This window comes from Kogia breviceps, chromosome 2, assembly GCF_026419965.1.
Source record: "Kogia breviceps isolate mKogBre1 chromosome 2, mKogBre1 haplotype 1, whole genome shotgun sequence".
NCBI lineage: Eukaryota > Metazoa > Chordata > Mammalia > Artiodactyla > Physeteridae > Kogia > Kogia breviceps.
The window spans coordinates 63,050,155-63,068,617 of NC_081311.1; the positions used below are offsets into that span (position 1 = coordinate 63,050,155).

General features: G+C 50.6%; 1 protein-coding gene across 4 annotated transcripts in view; it reads right to left on the bottom strand.

Moving 5' to 3' along the window:
• Positions 1-18,463, bottom strand: part of ADAMTS14 (ADAM metallopeptidase with thrombospondin type 1 motif 14) — a 92,316-nt gene that overhangs the window by 56,168 nt on the left and 17,685 nt on the right. For all 4 annotated transcript variants that reach the window (XM_067025444.1, XM_067025446.1, XM_067025447.1 and 1 more), the window contains 2 exons: positions 10,901-11,057; positions 5,247-5,437 (listed from right to left, as the gene is read on the bottom strand). In XM_067025444.1, the coding sequence (XP_066881545.1) occupies positions 5,247-5,437; positions 10,901-11,057 (348 nt within the window). The remainder of the gene's footprint in view (positions 1-5,246; positions 5,438-10,900; positions 11,058-18,463) is intronic.

Genomic DNA, 18,463 nt, shown 5'->3' on the forward strand with positions numbered 1-18,463 from the left:
ATTAGTACTCAGCTGTGTGGTCTTAGGTTGGGCTAGCAATTTATAGAGGCTGGGTGGGCGGTCAAGTGCTCCAGTGAGGTGGGTGTGTTCATAGGCAGAGTCACCCACCCTCCCTCCCTCCCGCCCTCCCTCTCTTTCTCAAATGGCTGCACATGGTAGCTTTTGCTTTTTGAGTGGCAAACCACATGCTACTTCAGGGATAAAAGAATTAGTATCCAAACAAAGAGGTGGCAAGGGGCAGACTTTCTGGCACCCCTTCCCTCCCTGGGGCTCCTGTAGTTGGAGCTGATTTCTACCCCTGCCCTTTTCTTAATGCTAGCATTGTAGACAGAAATCTGCTGTTTTCCCCTTTTCCCATGCTGGCTCCCTCCTTCTCCCATAGACACCATTCACCTCCACATTTACAGATCACCTATCAGGTGTTGTACTAGACACCCATGCTGTGTGCTGTAGGGTTTCAAAAAAGCCTAAGTCAAAGTTCTCACCCTCAAGGACCCCACCTTCAGAGACTTTGACAAAGAACCACACATACACACACACAAAGACAATACAGCTATAAGAATGCAGAACACATTGCTTGAGTACTCTCTATGTGCCAGGTGTGTGCTAAATACTTTACACATATTTAACCCAAGAGCAGACACTATTTTGAAAAACGGAGGCTCTCAGGGATTAAATAGTATAACAGATACAGATTGGGGTGTCTGGTGAGCTCAGAACAATTTCTCCAGTGGCCATGCCTATGTGTAGTCCCTCTCCTCCTTTCGAAAACTCTATCTCCTTCTCCAGCATACAGTGATTGGTCCAAAGTGTGGTCATGTGACCCAAACTTAGACCAATCAGAGTCCAGCCCCAGGAACTTTTGCCTGGGAACTTGAGGGGAAACTTCTTTTGTCTCTGGCCAGGGAGCTATGGCAATAAGAGTCAGCTTCAGTGAAAAGATGCTCAACATCACTAATTATTAGAGAAATGCAAATCAAAACTACCATGAGGCACCACCTTACAACGGTCAGAATGGCCATGATTAAAAAGTCTACAGGGCTTTCCTGGTGGCGCAGTGGTTAGGACTCTACCTGCCAATGCAGGGGACATGGTTTCAATCTCTGGCCCAGGAAGATCCCACATGCTGCAGAGCAGCTAGTCCTGTGCGCCACAACTACTGAGCCCGCGCTCTAAAGCCCGCGGGCCACAACTACTGAAGTCCATGTGCCTAGAGCCCATGCTCCGCAACAGGAGGAGCCACCTAAATAAGAAGCCCGTGCATGGCAACAAAGAGTAGACCCAGCTTGCCGCAACTAAAGAAAGCCTGAGTGCAGCAATGAAGACCCAGTGCAGCCAAAAATAAATTAAATTAAATTAAATTAAATTAATAAATTTTTTAAAAAGTCTACAAAACAATAAATGCTGGAGAGGGTGTGGAGAAAAGGGAATCCTCCTACACTGTTCATGGGAATGTAAGCTGGTGCAGCCACTGTGGAAAACAGTACGGAGGTTCCTCAGAAAACTAAAAATAGTGCTACCATATGATTCAGCAATCCCTCTCCTGAGCATATATCCAGACAAAACTCTAATTCAAAAAGATACAGGTACCCCTATGTTTATACCATCACTGTTCACAATAGCCAAGACATGGAAACAACCTAAATTTCCATGGATAGATGAATGGATAAAGATGTGGTACACATATACAATGGAATACTACTCAGCCATAAAAAAGAACAAAATAATGCCATTTGCAGCAACATGGATACAACTAGAGATGATCATACTAAGTGAAATAAGTCAGAAAGAGAAAGACAAATACCATATGATATCACTTCTATGTGGAATGTAAAATATGGCACAAATGAACCTATCTATGAAACAGAAACAGAATCACGTACATAGAGAACAGACTGGTGGTTGCCAAGGGGGAGGGGGCTGGGAGAGGGATGGAGTGGGAGGTTGGAATGAGCAGATGTAATAGAATGGATAAACAACAAGGTCCTACTGTCTAGCACAGAGAACTATATTCAATATCCTATGATAAATCACAATGGAAAATAATATTTAAGAAAAGAATGTACATATATGTATAACTGAATCACTTTGCTGTACAGCAGAAATTAACACAACATTGTAAATCAACTATACTTTAATAAAAAACGGAAAAAAAAAAAAAAAAAAGAGCTTCATGATGCTAATAGCCAGAATCTGTCTTGTAGAGACGTTGGTCAAAGAGAATTAGGATGTCACACAGAGAGAAGGGAACCTAAAAACAGAGTCCATGTAAGCCTCTAGTACCAATTACACTTAAAACCAGCTCCATCCTGTCCCTTCCACAACCTGGCCCATTTCTTTTAGCCCTGTTTTTCTTAACCTAGTTTGAATTCGTTTTCCATCACTTACAAGCTACACATTCCGAAGAATACAGGTCCCCTGCCTAAGGTCACACAGCTTACAAGGGGCTGGCTGCATGCCCTCCGAAGAGCCACCTTGCCTCCCATGTGGCTGGATTATGGACCCCAGACAGTATAGGCAGCATCATGCTATTTTATTTATTTTATTTATTTACATTGCCAGGGGGATTGGCATGACCCTGGAGTTGACACTTCTGCTCATCAACGGTTTAGTTCCCAGAAATGTGTTACCACTTCCCTCATGAAAGCCATATTATATCACCAACCACTTACTGGGAGCTTATGACATGCGAGGTACCACGCTATGTGCTATGCGCCTCATTTAATCTCCCCAAACCCTTGCGTAGTAAGTATTGGTAGTGCTGGGGTTTTTTTGTTTTATTTTGTTTTCTTGGTTTTTTATTTTTGTTTTTGTTTTTAACGTGGACCATTTTTAAAGTCTTTATTGAGTTTGTTACAATATTGCTTCTGTTTTATGTTTTGGTTTTTTGGCCACGAGTCATGTGGGATATTAGCTCCCCGAACAGGGATCGAACCCACACCACCTGCACTGGAAAGTGAAGTCCCAACCACTGGACCACCAGGGAAGTCCCCAGGTAATGCTGTTTTAAAAGTGGGGAGGGACTTCCCTGGTGGTCCAGTGGTAAAGAATCCACCTTCCAATGCAGGGGACGCAGGTTCGACCCCTGGTCGGGGAACTAAGATCCCACATGCCGCAGGGCAACTAAGCCCGTGCGCATCAACTAGAGAGCCCGCGTGCCGCAACTACAGAGCCCGTGTGCGCTAGAGCCCACACGCCACAACTAGACAGAAGTCCATGCGTCGCAATGAAAGAAGCCACATGCCACAGATAAGACCTGAAGCACCCAAAAAAGGGACACTCGAGAGGGTTGGTATTTTGGGGTTTTGACTTGCCCCCAAGGTCAAAAGACAGGAAGGGGCAGAGCCAGTCTGGTTGATTTCATAGACCACACTCTTGGCCAATCCACTAACGTTCCTCCCCACACAGTACTGTGATCATTATGATTGGCTGCACATCCGTCACAGCCTCCAAGAACCTTGCATGTTAGACTGAGTGTAAGTTGATCCTATCGCAGCCCTGGCCCACCTGCCATCACCTTTTGGTCTGCATGAGGATGCATCCAGCCAACTTTCTTACAGGCCTCAGGTCAGAGGGCCCTAACCTTAAGGCCAGTGGAGGCCCATGCAGGGGCTGGAAACTTTGGCTTTCTAAAGAGGCCCCACCTGGTACAAAAGAACTTATTTACAAAACAGAAATTGAGTCACAGATGTAGAAAACAAACTTATGGTTACCAGCGGGGAAGGGGGAGGCAGGGATAAATTGGGAGAATGGGATTGACATATATACACTACTATATATAAAATAGATAACTAATAAGGACCTACTGTATAGCACAGGGAACTCTACTCAATACTCTGTGATGGCCTATGTGGGAAAAGAATCTAAAAAAGAGTGGATATTTGTACACGTATAACTGATTCACTTTGCTATACACCTGAAACTAACATAACATTGTAAATCAACTATACTCCAATAAAAAATTTTTTTAAATAAAATAAAAAACAAAGAGGTCCCACTGTGTATATATATCTTCCTTCTCAGCTCTTATGCTCCGGGTGAATGTTTATGATGAGCCGTCGAGCTGGGTCTCCTGCAGACTCCAAGCTGAAGGCCCTGCCCTGTTGTCTCCTGTTGATGGGGTGCTTGCCTCCTCCTGCCTGAACTCCGCAGCACCCTAGTATTCTGAGCTGGGGCCTGACCCCCACGTCACCCCTCCACCTGGCTTCATAAAGGAGAGCCTGAGGTCCTGCCTGGTCTCCCCAGCATCCGGCCGAGGCCTGAACAGTTTCCACCGTAGGTCCCACTTGCGCCTAGACCGGTCCCCATCCTCCCAGAGCCACAGCCGCAGGCGCCTCTGACAAAGGCTTCTTGCCGGAAGAGAAACATTGCAAGCCCACCCCTGACGCTTTCACCCTCCTTTTCCCTGGTCTCCCTCGTCTCTGCCCCTTTAGGTCAGAGGTGCCCAACTGTAGCCCACAGGCCAAATGTGGTGTGTAAATAGGTTTTATTCAGCATTCACAGTGGGTTTTTTTATTTTAGCATTTTAAAAAATTGGGTGTTTCACTTAGATACCTCAATTTAAATTTTTCATATATAAAAAGTTTTTTTAAAAAAATAAAACTGTCTGCATTTCTAACTTTTCTTTAAAAAACTGGCCTTTCTGTGACAAGACCCCTGCATCTCAGCATGAGAGCCTCCAGTGGCAGCTGAGCAGTGACCACCCACTTAGGACAGTGCATGGCCTCTCTGCTTCACAGTCTCAAAATCCGCCCATGACCCTCCTTTTCCCTGCCCATCTGACCTCTGTGAACACCCAAGGCCCACCCTGGGGGCCTGGGATCCCCCCTAGCAGACGGACAGCTCACTAGCCAGTCTCCCCAGCCTGGGATTGGGCCTTTTCTCCAGATGATGAACCTCAGGGAAGTCCCTTCAACTCTGAGGCAAGGGAGGACCCCGACCATGCCTGACCCAGGCTCTGAATGTGTCCAAGCCCAGAAGCCACTGGCCATGGGCTCTGGTTTGCCTGTAGGCACCTCAGCACAGGCATGCACAGCTGAAACCAGGCTGAGGCCTGGGATGGACGTCATGACTGCTCAGGCCCATCTCACCATGGAAATCTCCGTCCAGCTGGACTGAGGAGCAGGCAGTGACTTCCCGGAGTCTACCCAGAAAACATCAGGCCCAGGAGAAACTGTCCATCAGACCAGCGCCGGTGGCCCCCACCCCAGCCCCTGCCCCCAGCCCCGGGACTCGGGGACACTCACGATGTTCATGAGGGTGAGGACGTAGTTCTGCACGTGTTCCTTTCCATGGAAGCGCACCACCGAGTCGTCCACCACCAGCAGCACCTCCATGCTGTAGCTGCCCGGCTTGGCATGTCGCCGCTTCCGCTCTGCTTCTCCCAGCCGGTCCCCCACCAGGCCCAGCAGGTTGGGAAGGTCACCCAGGCCAAAAGCTGGAACCAGGACGGGAAGAGACCGAGGTCAAACCCACATAAGGGACTGTCACCATGACTCCACCCCCGTCACGTGTGCCCCTTTCCCTGCCTCTGAAAGCCAAGGCAGCATGAGGGTTTGTGCCATACCAGGTAACTGGTGGGCGTGAGCCCTTTCCCTGGCGTGAGGACGCGGAGAGTCTCTGAGGCAATGAAGAGCAGAGAGGCGAGAACTGGCCCGGGTTCCAGTTCCTACTCGGTCCCATCTCCCTGTGCATCCTAGCCCAAGCCCCGCCGCTGCTCCAGGCTCCCCTCCCCTGCTGTGACATGGGGAGGGATAATCCTTGATCTCTTGCCCCACCAGGCTTGCTGTAAAAATCAAAGGTGGCACTGGGTGTAAACATCTTAATAAAGGAAAAAAATTGTGATGTTACTGTGGCTTATGCGGGGCATTTTAGGGACCCCTGGAGCATGCCCTGTGCCCCTCAAATCCCTCCCAATCACTGCCAGCAACTTCAAATTTCACCCTCACAGCTTTGGCCTTTTGGATAAAAGCAAAATATTTATTTCTTTAACCAGCATTTATTAACTTGTATGATGTTATCTAGGCGCTGTCGAACTTTTTCTGTAAAGGATCAGACAGTAAATATTTTAGGTTTTGTGGGCCTTCTGGTCTCCGTCTCAGCTCTTCAATTCAACTGTTGGAGCATAAAAGCAGCTACAGACAATACGTAAACAAGTGAGTCTATCTAGGTCCCGATAAAACTTTATTTACAAAAACAAGTGGTAGGCCACATTTGGCCCATGGATCTCAGTTTCTGACCCTTAATCTAATCCAATCCAATCCAGTCCTTACAACAACTCTGTCAGGTTATCGACCCCATTATACAGGCAAACAAACCAAGGTTCAAAGTAGTGTGTCCATGTCTGTCTGAATCCAAAGGCCTTGCTTTGAAACATACTGCTACTAAGAAAGGTAACACCTCAAGCAGTTATCAGTCGTTTACACCATAGCCTGAATAAGGACTGGAGCAACATCTGTTGGGGCAGTGGAGTGAGGGTGCATGAGGACACCATAGGGAAAGCTATGAAAGCAGGACAGGAAGCTGGGGTCCCTCAAGAAAACTTCAACTGAACTTAATGACTTTCCTGCCATCCTACCCTGAAGCTCTGATACTTGTGCACTGATTTCTAAGACTATTCATTTATCCACTGTTATTTGAGAACCCCACCCCCACCCCCAAGACTGGGCCAGGGGCTGAGGCTGTAAAGATGCCACCACTACAATCCCAGCACGTACCCAGAGGTGTGGCTGCAGGAGGGTCCCCAGACTTCCTAGAAGGGTTGAGGGTGGGTGGGTGATGAAGGCAGGGCCCTGTCCTTGAGTCCCCCTGCCTAGTGCAGGTGACAGATAAGAAACCAGATGGTATCCATAAAGTAACGTCAAGGGCTATAGTAGGACTGACTAGGGCAGGCTTCCACACTGAGACCCACACCGGGACAGGGGAGCTGGGGAAGGCTTCTGGAGAAGGGCATATCTGAACTGGCTGGCGGGGAGCAGGAGACAACCTGCTGGAGCATGGGGAACACAGGGCCCCAAGCAGAGGGAGCTGCACCTGCAGGATCCACTGTGAGTATAAGGAGATGCCGCCCACAGTGTGCGTGACCCTCAGGAATGAATCAACGGACACCCAAGTTCTGCCTCTAAGCCTCCATGCACATGGGTACTTCAGGGACTGAACTCTGAGCACAGGGCAATAGGGAACCACAGGGCTCCATGTTACTGTTTCTGTTTTCCCTTTGGTTAGTAGTGCTACCGTGCAAAGGAAGGAAAGCACTAGATTTAAGAGTTGGGAAAATGGGGACTTCCCTGGTGGTCCAGTGGGTAAGACGCTGCGCTCCCAATACAGGGGGGCCGGGTTCAATCCCTGGTTGGGGAACTAGATCCCACATGCATGCCGCAACTAAGAGTCTGCATGCCACAACTAAGAGTCCACATGCCGGGCTTCCCTGGTGGCACAGTGGTTAAGAATCCGCCTGCCAATGCAGGGGACGTGGGTTCGAGCCCTGGCCAGGGAAGATCCCACATGCCGTGGAGCAACTAAGCCCGTGAGCCACAACTACTGAAGCCCACATGCCTAGAGCCCGTGCTCCGCAACAAGAGAAGCCACCGTGATGAGAAGCCCACACACCGCAACAAAGAGTAGCCCCTGCTCGCTGCAACTAGAGAAAGCCCACGCGCAGCAACAAAGACCCAAACACAGCCAAAAATGAATAAATTTATGGAAAAAAAAAAAAGAGTTGGGAAAATGTATGGCCACTGGCCTAGTGGAGAAACCAGAAATGGGCAGCCAGCCCTCTGAACCATTGTTCAGCCCTGGTGAGCAGGGTTCAGGCTGGTGTCCACCCTCACTGCCCCCGAGGCCAATGCCTCTCTCTCTGCAGATGACACTGCACCAGAGCTCCTGGTGGCCCTGATGTCTGAGTCCAACAGTGAGTGCAGCAGCCCAGAGACAAATTCCTGGGAGGGGAGAAGACCCCCAGGAGGGGAGGAGGAGGGGCAAGGGCTCTCTCCATGGAGTGAGTAGAATCATAACAGCCACTCCCAACACATAAGCAGTGCCCGGAGGTTTCAGCACTGCAAGTGAAACGGGGAACTTGACCCCTCACAGCTCTCCCTGCCAGGCCTGTCAAAGGGAGGCTCAGAGAGGTTACCTGACTCATCTCAGGTCATACAGCAAGTTCATGGCAAAAGGCCAGAATGTAAACCCAGACCTGCCACTCCCCATTATCACACCCTAACCAGGTCCACCCAGGTTTCTCTCTCAACAAAAACAGTAACGGGCATTGGGGAGGGCCTGCTGACATCAACTATGGACCTTGGAGATGTTCCACTCACACCCTCTTTTATGTGTCTCTCATCCTTCGGGCCAGATATAGGGAATCCTCAAAGCGAGGAGAGGTGAGGGCAGCAGGTCACGGGGAACTTTCAATGAGGCCACCCAAGAAGCCCCATGAGAATGTAAAATGGTGCAGCTGTTTCGAAAAACTGTTTGGCAGTTCCCCCAAAAGTTAAACACAGTGTAGTCATAGGACCTAGCAATCCACTCTTAGGTATATATGCAAAAGAATTGAAAACATATGTTCACACAAAACCTTGTACAACAATGTTCATAGCAGCATTATCATAATAGCCAAAAAATGGAAACAACCCAAATGTCCACCAACAGAAGAACAGATAAACAAAATGTAGTCTCTCCACAGGATGGACTATTACCCTGCCATAAAAAGGAGTAAAGTACTGATACATGCTCCAGCACGGATGAACCCTACATGCTAAGTGAAAGAAAGCCAGTCACAAAGGCCACAGACTGCATGATTCCATATATAGGGGATGTCCAGAAGAGACAAATCTCTAGAGAGAGAAGATCGATTGGTGGTTGCCAAGGGGGTTGAGGACAGGAAAACGGGAGTGACAGCTAATTCATGGGTATCAGGTTTTTTATGGGAGTGATGGAAGTGTTCTAGGATTAGATAATGCTGATGGTCCCACAAAATTGTGAATATAGTAAAAAAAAAAAAAAAAAAAAAAAAAAAACAAACTGAATTGAATGTGTTAAAATGGATTTTCTCTCGATTAAAAAAAAGCAGCAGCAGCCTTAAGCCCCAGCCTGGCCAGGGGATAAGCTGCCCTGGCACCTGGCCGCCCCGGCCCCCAGCCGAGGAGCCAGAACTCTGGCAACTGGCACATACGGCCTGTTGGCATCCAGGTCCCAGGGACCTGGATGGTGGGGAGGCGGCTACAGAGCTGAACTGAGGAAAGGACAGCACTGGGAGAATGGGAACGTCCAGGGCACAGCCTCCAAGGTCAAACCTTTCATCTTAACGGAGATGTTAAATGGAGATAGCCGCATCCAGAAACACTTCACCAACTGGGCTCAGAGGCAATGCTGGCTTTAAATTAACAGAGTGAGTGAGTCACAGGTTTTCAAGAAAGTCCCCTATCACCCTTGTCTTTCTAAGGAAGGACCCACATGGGCCAAGGGCATGACACCACCCACAGACCCACAGGAGGTTCAGCTGGGCAGCCTGATGAAAAGGAGTCAAAGCAGCATTCGGGGCCTGAACCCCACCCTGAGCTCAGCGGTCTCGGCCTCCCAGCCGATGACCATGGTGGTGGACTGTGTGGTTGGTTCCAGGCTCACAGCCCTGGAGTAGGACTTCCCCAAGGTCTCTCCCCAGAAGGGAGGATTTATGGTCTTTTGATTCAGAGCTGGCCTCAGATAAAATGGAGCCCGAGGGAGACTTGTCATTCCTCCCAGCCCTGGTGGTGGGAATGGTCACCACCTGCTCCTGAAACCCTCCCCAGCCCCCCGAGGCTCTGCCCAGTCCTCAGCTTCCCCAACCCCCACCGCCGCCAGGCCTGCAGAGGCCTCCACCATCGCAACGTGAGTGCAGCATCACTACGAGCAACAGCGGGAGAGCAGCTGGGGCTTCAGAGGAGGCATTCTATGTGGGGACAACTGGTTTCCAGGCATTCCTCCACACTGGGCCCAACCCTGCCAGGGCCCAGGCAGGAGGGTGTGGTCACTCATGGCCAGATTTCACCCAGGGTCTCATATCCTAGTGGCCAAAGGGGCTTCGAGACAAAGCTCAGTCAGCCTATGAAGTCGGCACGGGCCCAGGACCAGCACAGGTCGCATCCACTCCTTCATTCACTCAACCACGCGTCCTGAGTAGGTGTGCAGGATGGTGTGCAGGCCCCGGTGCTGGTCACTGGGGTACAGAGACGCCCCTCTCAGGGCTCTCACCCTAACATGGCAGCAGTTACCTTAATAACAAGACCATGATAAGAGCAACCATTCATCAAACACCTACTACGTGCTAAGCTCCACGCGGGGATTTCTATACACACTATAATGCACACAGCCTTAGAGGTAACAATGATCGCCCCCACTTTACAGATTAGAAAAAGACGCTCAGAGATGTTAAGCAACTTATTGGGGGTCACACAGCAGACAGTGGTGGAGGTAGGATTTTTAAATGGTCTGTTGGACACAGAGCTGACCCTGGTGGCCTGACCCCAGGCAGTGTCCCTACAAGTGCCCTGAGAACCTCCTTCCCGTGGCTCCCAGGGGCTGAGATGATTCTCAGGGGGAAGAGCTAACTGCAGCCATTCCACCTTCTGCCTTGGCAGAGAAACAGCCTTGCAAAGCAACACTGAGCCCCTCAGAGACTCTGGAGTCCCAAGGACTACAGTTCAGTGGACTCAAGTACCCTTCTGGCCCCCAACTCCAGCCTGTTATGGTGGCCCCTAAAACCCAGTGGCATTTCTCTGCTGGTGTAGTTGGTCTACATGGCCCAGTCCCATTACACAGCTGAGAAGACTGAGGCCAGGAGTTAAGAAGTTCAGGCCGGAAGTTACCTAAGAACACCCCCGAGGTGTGGACGGAGGTAGAGCTCGGGGCCCCGCCCACAGCCTACCTTCATTGTGAAGGTCCCCGAGAGGCTCTGTCCACGCCTGCTGGACGACTTCCCGGCGGTACACCACGTGCATCCTCCCGCTGGCCTCCGTCTCCTGCTGCCCCCGCTCCAGGGGTTCAATGAAGTAGTCAGTGCTGTCTGTGCGGATGAGGCCCGCCTGAGCCAGGGGCACGGCAAGCAGGAGGAAAGAGGGGGAGAGAGAAGAGATGTGAGCACGGCAGAACGGGTGAGCTTGTGCGACTGCAAACGAGTGCGACGACACGAGTACAGACTCTTCCTCTAGGGGCTTGGGGGGCCCTGGGATGCCAGCAGGGACATGGGAGGGGGTGTCAGGGGGCCAAGCAAGGGCTCCCATGCCCATTGCAAGCAGAGCAGATCCACTTCCACTGTGTTGCACGCTCACGGGGTTCCACATAACATTTCATTTAAACAAAGGGTTCCAGTGCTTAAGATGGCAGGTCACTGTCACAAGGACTAGGCACACACACCAAAGCACCCCAAAGTCCTATCACTATCCTGCGGATTTGCCTTTACCTACAGACAGACAAGAAGGGAAAGTCCTATCAGTAAAGGTTAACTGTCCCTACCTAAGGTGGGCACTGGACCCCAACTCCAGTACAAAGCACTGTTATTTCAGATTTAAAGCACGTGTGCATACACACCAGGCAGGGCAGCTCATGTTTGCTGATGATAAACAAGCCAGGACAGTGCCCCAGGAGTGCGTGCTCTGTTTTTACTCTAATTTTTCGCCTGCATCAAAACGGGCCCTTAAAAAAAAAAAAAAAATCAAGTGTTGGCCTTGGAAATAAAAACATAAAAATATAACCTTGGCCAAGCCCAGCCAACATGTTATTAGGTCCCAATGAAGGCAATATTCACAGGGGCCAATGAAACATATAACCTGGATGTGTGTGAATAGACGTGGTATAGGTCCCCTACCTACCGCCCACACATCAGCTCTATAAAGCAGTAAGAGACACACATCATGGTGCCTGGAAAATAGGAGGCAATCCTTAAAAAATATATACTTGTTGAATTCCTTCACTCCTTCGACAAATACCTATGGAGTGCCTACTACATACCAACCCTGCGCCAGACACTGGGAACGCAGCTGTGAACACAAAACAGGGAATGAAGGAACCATTTTTATAAACCTTCCCATGTGAATAGGAGCTGCCTCTTTTTAAAGCAGCCACTACTGTGCGCAACAAAATTCCACCAACTGTCCCACCTCAGCCTGTTTTGAGCTGGCTTCTTAGGGAACCCCCTTCAAGGCTTCCTGAGCACACAACACCAAACTCCCAGCAGCAGCCCATCTTCTTCCTGTCCTTTGCTGCTATGTCTCTCCATCAAACTCCAAACACTGTTTTGGATCAAATCCAAGATGGCCTCTGCTCCAATCAGGAGGCCAAAAAACGTTCTAGGGAAAATAGCCAGCATTACCCGAGTAAGTTTGGGGCTTCCCAAGGTAACCATTTTATCAGGTGACACTCAGTTGTCTGCAAGAGCTCTGGTCTGCTTACTAAAATGACAATGTCAAACTCTATATTAAGCACACGTCCTTTCATTTAAAGCGCTTTCCCTTTTTTTTTTTTTACTTTTGCACCTGCCATGTGCCCAGGGCAGGGAGAAACAGATAAGTAAGGCCCAGCCTTTGGCTGTGAGTTGCTCATTGTCTGGATGGAGGGGCCCACAGAGGAGCAGAGGGTGACCAAATTGTTGGGCTTGGCGCACTGGCGGATATACCTGAGGGACAGGTATCCATCAGGCTCTCGGTTGTAAGGGGCAGAAATTCAACTTGAACCCCCTTGGACCAAAGGGGAGCGTGTTGGCCCCTGGACAAACCATGGCAGGTGCAGGCACTGGAAGTGAGAGGCCCAGTGCCCTCGGCTCCCTCTCCACCCTCCTCATGGGCCGCTCTGCATCAGCTTCATTCTCCAGGACAAGGCTATGTTCTTAGAGGCACATCTCTGCTCTGACACCACAGACAAGCAGGCTTTCCTTGCAGTCCCATCTGGAACAGCCCAAGGGAGACTGTGGTTGGTCCGGCCTGAGTCATATGGTCACCCTGGGACTCGCAGTCTCCGCTCGACCTCCACGGCCAGCGGAAGGGTAATCAGTGCATCGGAAGAAGGGAGAAACTGACAGGGTAGCAAAAGAAACCTACTTGAGCTGGAAAGGGCACAGCTGGTAGGGGACCCAGGCACCGGTGTGGAAGCAGGAAGGGCAGGGTGGTGCTGGAGAGGCACTCAGGCTCGTGGGCAGAGGCTGAGCCAAACCTGCATAAGTGGTGGCCAAGTCGAAGGGCCTCTGCTACTGCAGACCCGCAGAGCCCCCCAAAGGAAGCCGTCTTCCAGGGTACACAGGGCTGCAGGATGGGAGGGCCCAGGGCATTCCCCCCAAAGTACTACAGCTCGGCTGCCAAGAGAGACTCTCTGCCAAGCCCCACGCCCATGCATCCCATCCCAACTTCTGTACCCCTGATACCCAAGGGCACTGTTGCCACCCCACCGAAGCCCCCCTGGGCCAAGCAAAGCAAGAGACCCTCACAGCACAAGTCAGACAACCTGTGCTTCATCCAGGCCAAACTCACACAAACCCAGGCTCACTAAGGGCTGTAGCTGCTCTGTTTCTCTCTGCCCATCACAGCTCTGCAAACAGCCTGGCAGAGGAGAATTCTCCAGACCGGGGGGCAGGAGACTCCATTCAGCTACCACTCTCCCGCCCCCGACACTGGGTCACTTGATCACAGCCTCCCCCGTTCTGGGACTTGGTGAACCCACTACACAGGAGGATTCTTCAGAATCTGGCATTCCCTGCCTCATCACCCACTGGGTCCCTGTGGCCGCCAGACCTCAGTGCCTCATATGAGGGATGCAGGTTCCAGAATGATGTGCACAGCATAAGGCTGGGCTGCAAGGTACTAACTTCCAGCCCACCCCTCCCTTTCAAGATGGTCATGCCTGCCCCAGTCTGAGGCTTCAATACCCTGACAACATCCCCAGTCAGGGGACCTCTGACATTTGCTTGGATGCCTCCAGTGACAGGGAGCTCCCTCTCTCAAGATATAACATATTTTGTGTGGGGACACTCGTAATGGCTTACTGAGTTGAAACACACTTCTCTACATTCCGCCCTTTATGAACAGTCTTGTTACCACTGCTATTAATAACAGTACCTGCCACTTACATTTACACATCTTAATTCATCTTTACGACAACCCTATGAGATAGGCACTAATATTAGACTCATCTCATGGATGAGGAAACAGAGGTTCAGAATGGTTAAGTAACTTGCCCAGAGTCACCCAGCAAGTAAGAGACAGCACTAGAACAGCCGCCCAGCTCTGCGTGGCTCTTATACACTAGGCTCTATTACCTCAGGCCACTCGAGCCCTGCTCCTGCCCTGGGGGCCCACTTGGAGCATTCTTTCGTAGTCCCAACTGCAAGTCCCCTGGGCCTCTGGTCTGGCCTTGCAGAGCAAGCAAGATATTCATTTCCCACCTCTGGACGAAAATGTTCGATGGAAGCCAGTCCACCTCCCACCACTGACATGAGGACGAGGAGAAACTTCAGCACACAGCCTTAGGAGGAGCAGACCCCTCCCACTGCCTGGTGACCACCCTCCACGCACACACCTGAAAGGATTCTCACCGCACACACCAGCTCTCCTCTACCAGACATGGAAGCCCTGGGATTCCTGGGACTGGTCTAGCCCCCATACCTTCAGCCCTCTCCCCAGGGAAGAGTTAAAAGAACCCCTATTTTTCCACCCAGTGAACTGTTTAGGGCAAAGACCCAAGCCCTGTCATATGCAAGGGCTAAGAAATAAGTTTCAAAACTAGGAAATAAGTTTCAAACCTCTTTGTAACTGCAGATCCCACCAGCTCCACCTCCACCTCCCTCCCCCCTCTCACTGGCGTCCCGATCAGAACCTCCCTAGTGATCATCCTCATCTACTTAGGGCATCATGTCCAGGCCTTGGCAGTTCTGGGCCACGTCCGGGCTCCCTCTTGGCCTCCAAGACCCTCCTCCTGGAGAAGGGATGGCAAGGCAGGCCCAGCCACCAGATTAGGAGGCGGCTTGGGCCAGTTCCTCCCCCATGGCCCTCCGTTTCCCCGTCTGCACCAGGAGAGGTTTGGCCCACGCTCCCCTCCAGCGCTGCCCTGGCCAGGAAACCAGGCACCGCTCAGAGCAGACAGGCTGGCAACGGGAACCTTCTGGCTCTCTGCCTCCTTGCCAAATTACTCCCATCTCTCAATTTATGAGATGTTTATATTTCTGACAAGTGGTGGCTAATTTTAAGCACAAAATCAAATCAAATTTCTGTATAAGAAATCAAGAAAGGGGGAGAAAATAAGTTCTGGTGGAATGGAAAATAAATGTCAGCTGTATCTGTTTTCACCCATAACTTATTCTTCTGGAAACAGTAAATAAGTAGGAAATATATTCCAGAAAGATCCTTCGTGCAATAAAAACAACAACAAATAGCTGTTTACATCCAATTGAGCCACATACTATATAGGCCTTCAGGCAATTTCTCCAAATGGAAACCCACCAGTGGGCAAGCCTGGCCCCCTCTGCCCTGCTCTAGACCCTTTAATACGGCTGCTGAGGACTCTTTCCTGGAAGGTGTGTGGCTGAGGGAGGGGCCTGTTTGAATTTTCCAACATGGCTGTGACACTGTTTTGGTTGCAAAGGTGACAGCTTCTTCTGCGTCTTCATCCAGAGGCCTTCAGGCCATGCTAACTAAGGTTTTCCAGTCCAGCTTCCCCTCAGGAAAAAACCCCCAAATCCAGAGTGTAATTCCAGGGCACCTGAAGGAGTCAGGTGATGACAGGGTAGGTGACTGCTGCCTTAGAAATCACCTGTGTCCTGCCGTGGGTCATAATTGAAGAGTTCAGTTGGTTACCAGCAGCTGTCTATCATCAGGGTGAGGTCCCAAATATTTCAGCAGATAACTGAAGTCATACTATTTTGAAATTCGTATGTATGTGGGAATGCGTATATATAAACATGTTTATTCTAAAATTGCATGTACCTGCATGTAAACTGGGAGGCACAGGTAAAATGAGCCAACAAACATATCTCCAGGGAGGCCAGAGATTGAGATCCCAAAGGACACCTTGGACAGTGCAGAAGTCCAGACTTGGACAAGGACAGGGCTCCATCTGTGCTGAGTCAGGTGCAGAGACAATGAGCAAGGACCCAGCCTGGGTCTGGGAAAGGGGAATCCCGAGCCCCCTTGCTGCCCCCTCAGATTGGCCAACCTTTGTCAAATGCCCAGAAGGAGGGCCCATTTCAAGATGGCGGCTGCAGTGGAGCCAGCTGAGGTGTGGGCCAGGTCTCCCCTTCCTTCTCCTTCCAAGGCTGGCCTATGTGGGGCCTCCCCAGCAGGGAAAGAAGCAGAGCAGGCCACCCCCAACCCTACCATCCTGCCACCTCCCAAGGAGAGTGCATTCTCAGGCCTGAACTTGTTCTGTAAATTCCATTACGAGGGTTTTACTGCCTGCTGTGCTGTCTCAGGTTCTAGGCTTCCAGCAAATTCAGATTGAAACTGTTCCACTAGAGGAAACAAAAGTAAACCCAGCAAGTGGAGGCTGGGTGATGCACACACTGGGAATGACATGAGAATCAGAAGTGGCTTCCACTAGCCTCGCCCCCAACAGAGCCACCTACTTCTATCCCCAGCCACTGCCAGCCAGGTTGCTCCCGAGATCACATCACCTGCTACAACCTCAGAAACCTTGACTGTGGGTGTCTCCTTCTCTCCCCCCACCATCCTGCTCACCTAACTCTAGCACGCTGGCTCCAGCTACAATTAAACTTCATCAAGACCTCCAACACATGGCCCCACCACTCCACCACTGTCAATCCCCCCTCCAAGTCCTCACTTCTCCTCTCACCACCTTGGACTTCTCGATCCAGACACATAATAGTTCTTGTGCAAACACCCATAACTCTCTCCTGCTTTTCCCTCCATCCTGCTCTCCCAGAGAAGCCTCTGCACTGGTTCAACCCAAGCCGCCACTCACTCCACGTCTGCACGCTGATGGAGAAAACGCACACGGTGCCCACTGGTCTCCCTTGGAATCAGTGCCCAGGGCACTCACGTGAGCACGATGCAGGCAGGGGATTCTGCAGCACTGCCCTGTTACACCTGTGTTCCTGTTTTCCCATTGGCTTGGACAATCTAACAGTGGTTCCTCCCCCACCCTCTCCAGTTTTCAAGGAGAAAACAGACACCGTCAGGCAGGCTCTCCCACCACCACATGAGCTCCCATAGCCGTGCCCTGTGCTCAGGACCACCCCCTTCTCACCGCCTCAAGACTTAACTCCTGCAATTAGCATCCCTCTTTCTGGCATCACCAGGCCCTCCCTGTCTCCTGATTCAGTCTCATTGACATGTATTGATAAGTGCACTGGAGGATCTCCCATATGTGAAATTCCCTCCCAGCCCTGTCCAGCTACTGCCAGGGTCTCTGCTTCCCTCCACAGCATAAAGAGTTGTCCACACTCACCACCTGCACCTCCATGCCTCTATCCACACCACAGAGGCGTCTAGAACCACCACTTCCTGGAAACTGCTCTCATCACAGTCACCTGTGACCTCATGTAGCCAGAGCCAGAAATCACTTCTTTGTCCTGGTCTCACTCAGCTCCTCCAACCACACACACATGCTCCCTGGGGATTTCTCCTGATCCTATGGGGATTACGTATTTGCAGGTAACTCCAAAATTACATCCTCAGCTCTGACCCCTCCCGAAATTCCATGTAAGACTGTCCAACAGTCTCCTTGATAGAGACCCTGGGCTTCCGCTGGGCGCTGCAAACTTTAAAGCAGACCTACTCCTCCTCTGCATGCCTCCCTCATCTCAGCAAATGACACTATCTTTTTCCCAGTTACTCAAGCCAAAAATCAAAGGGAGGGGTGGGCCCAGGGATGAGGTTTTTTTCAAGTCCTTCCACCTCCCCAGTGGTTCTGTTAAGTCAGTTCAACTGAAAGACACACCCAACATAACCTGCAGGGACCAGACCCTCTGAGGGATCATCCTGGGCCATTGCCTCTGCTTCACGATGAACGTGAGGGGGCCAGTGCCACCCCACACGCCCCCATAGCCCGAGACCATCGTTCCCTCTCTCAGTAGGTCTTTACGAAGCATCTACTGCGTGCTGGGCTTGGGGGTGGGGGGTGGGGTGCAAAAAGATATGAAACCAGCCTCTGCTCTCCTAGTAAGGGACTTGCATCTAATATAGGTAAAGAGCTCTTACTGCTCAATAAGAAGACAACCCAATTTAAAAATGGGGAAAGAATATGAGTAAACATTTCTCCAAGGAAGATATACAAATGGCCAATAAGCACATGAAAAGGTGCTCAACATCATTAGTCATTAAGGAAATGCAAATCAAAACCACAATGAGATACCCCTCATACCCACAAGGATGCCTAGAATCAAAAAGTCAGACACTAACAAGTGTTGACAGGGATGTGGAGAAATTGGAACCCTCATACACTGCTGGTGGGAATATAAAATGATGCAGCTACTTAGGAAAACAGTCTG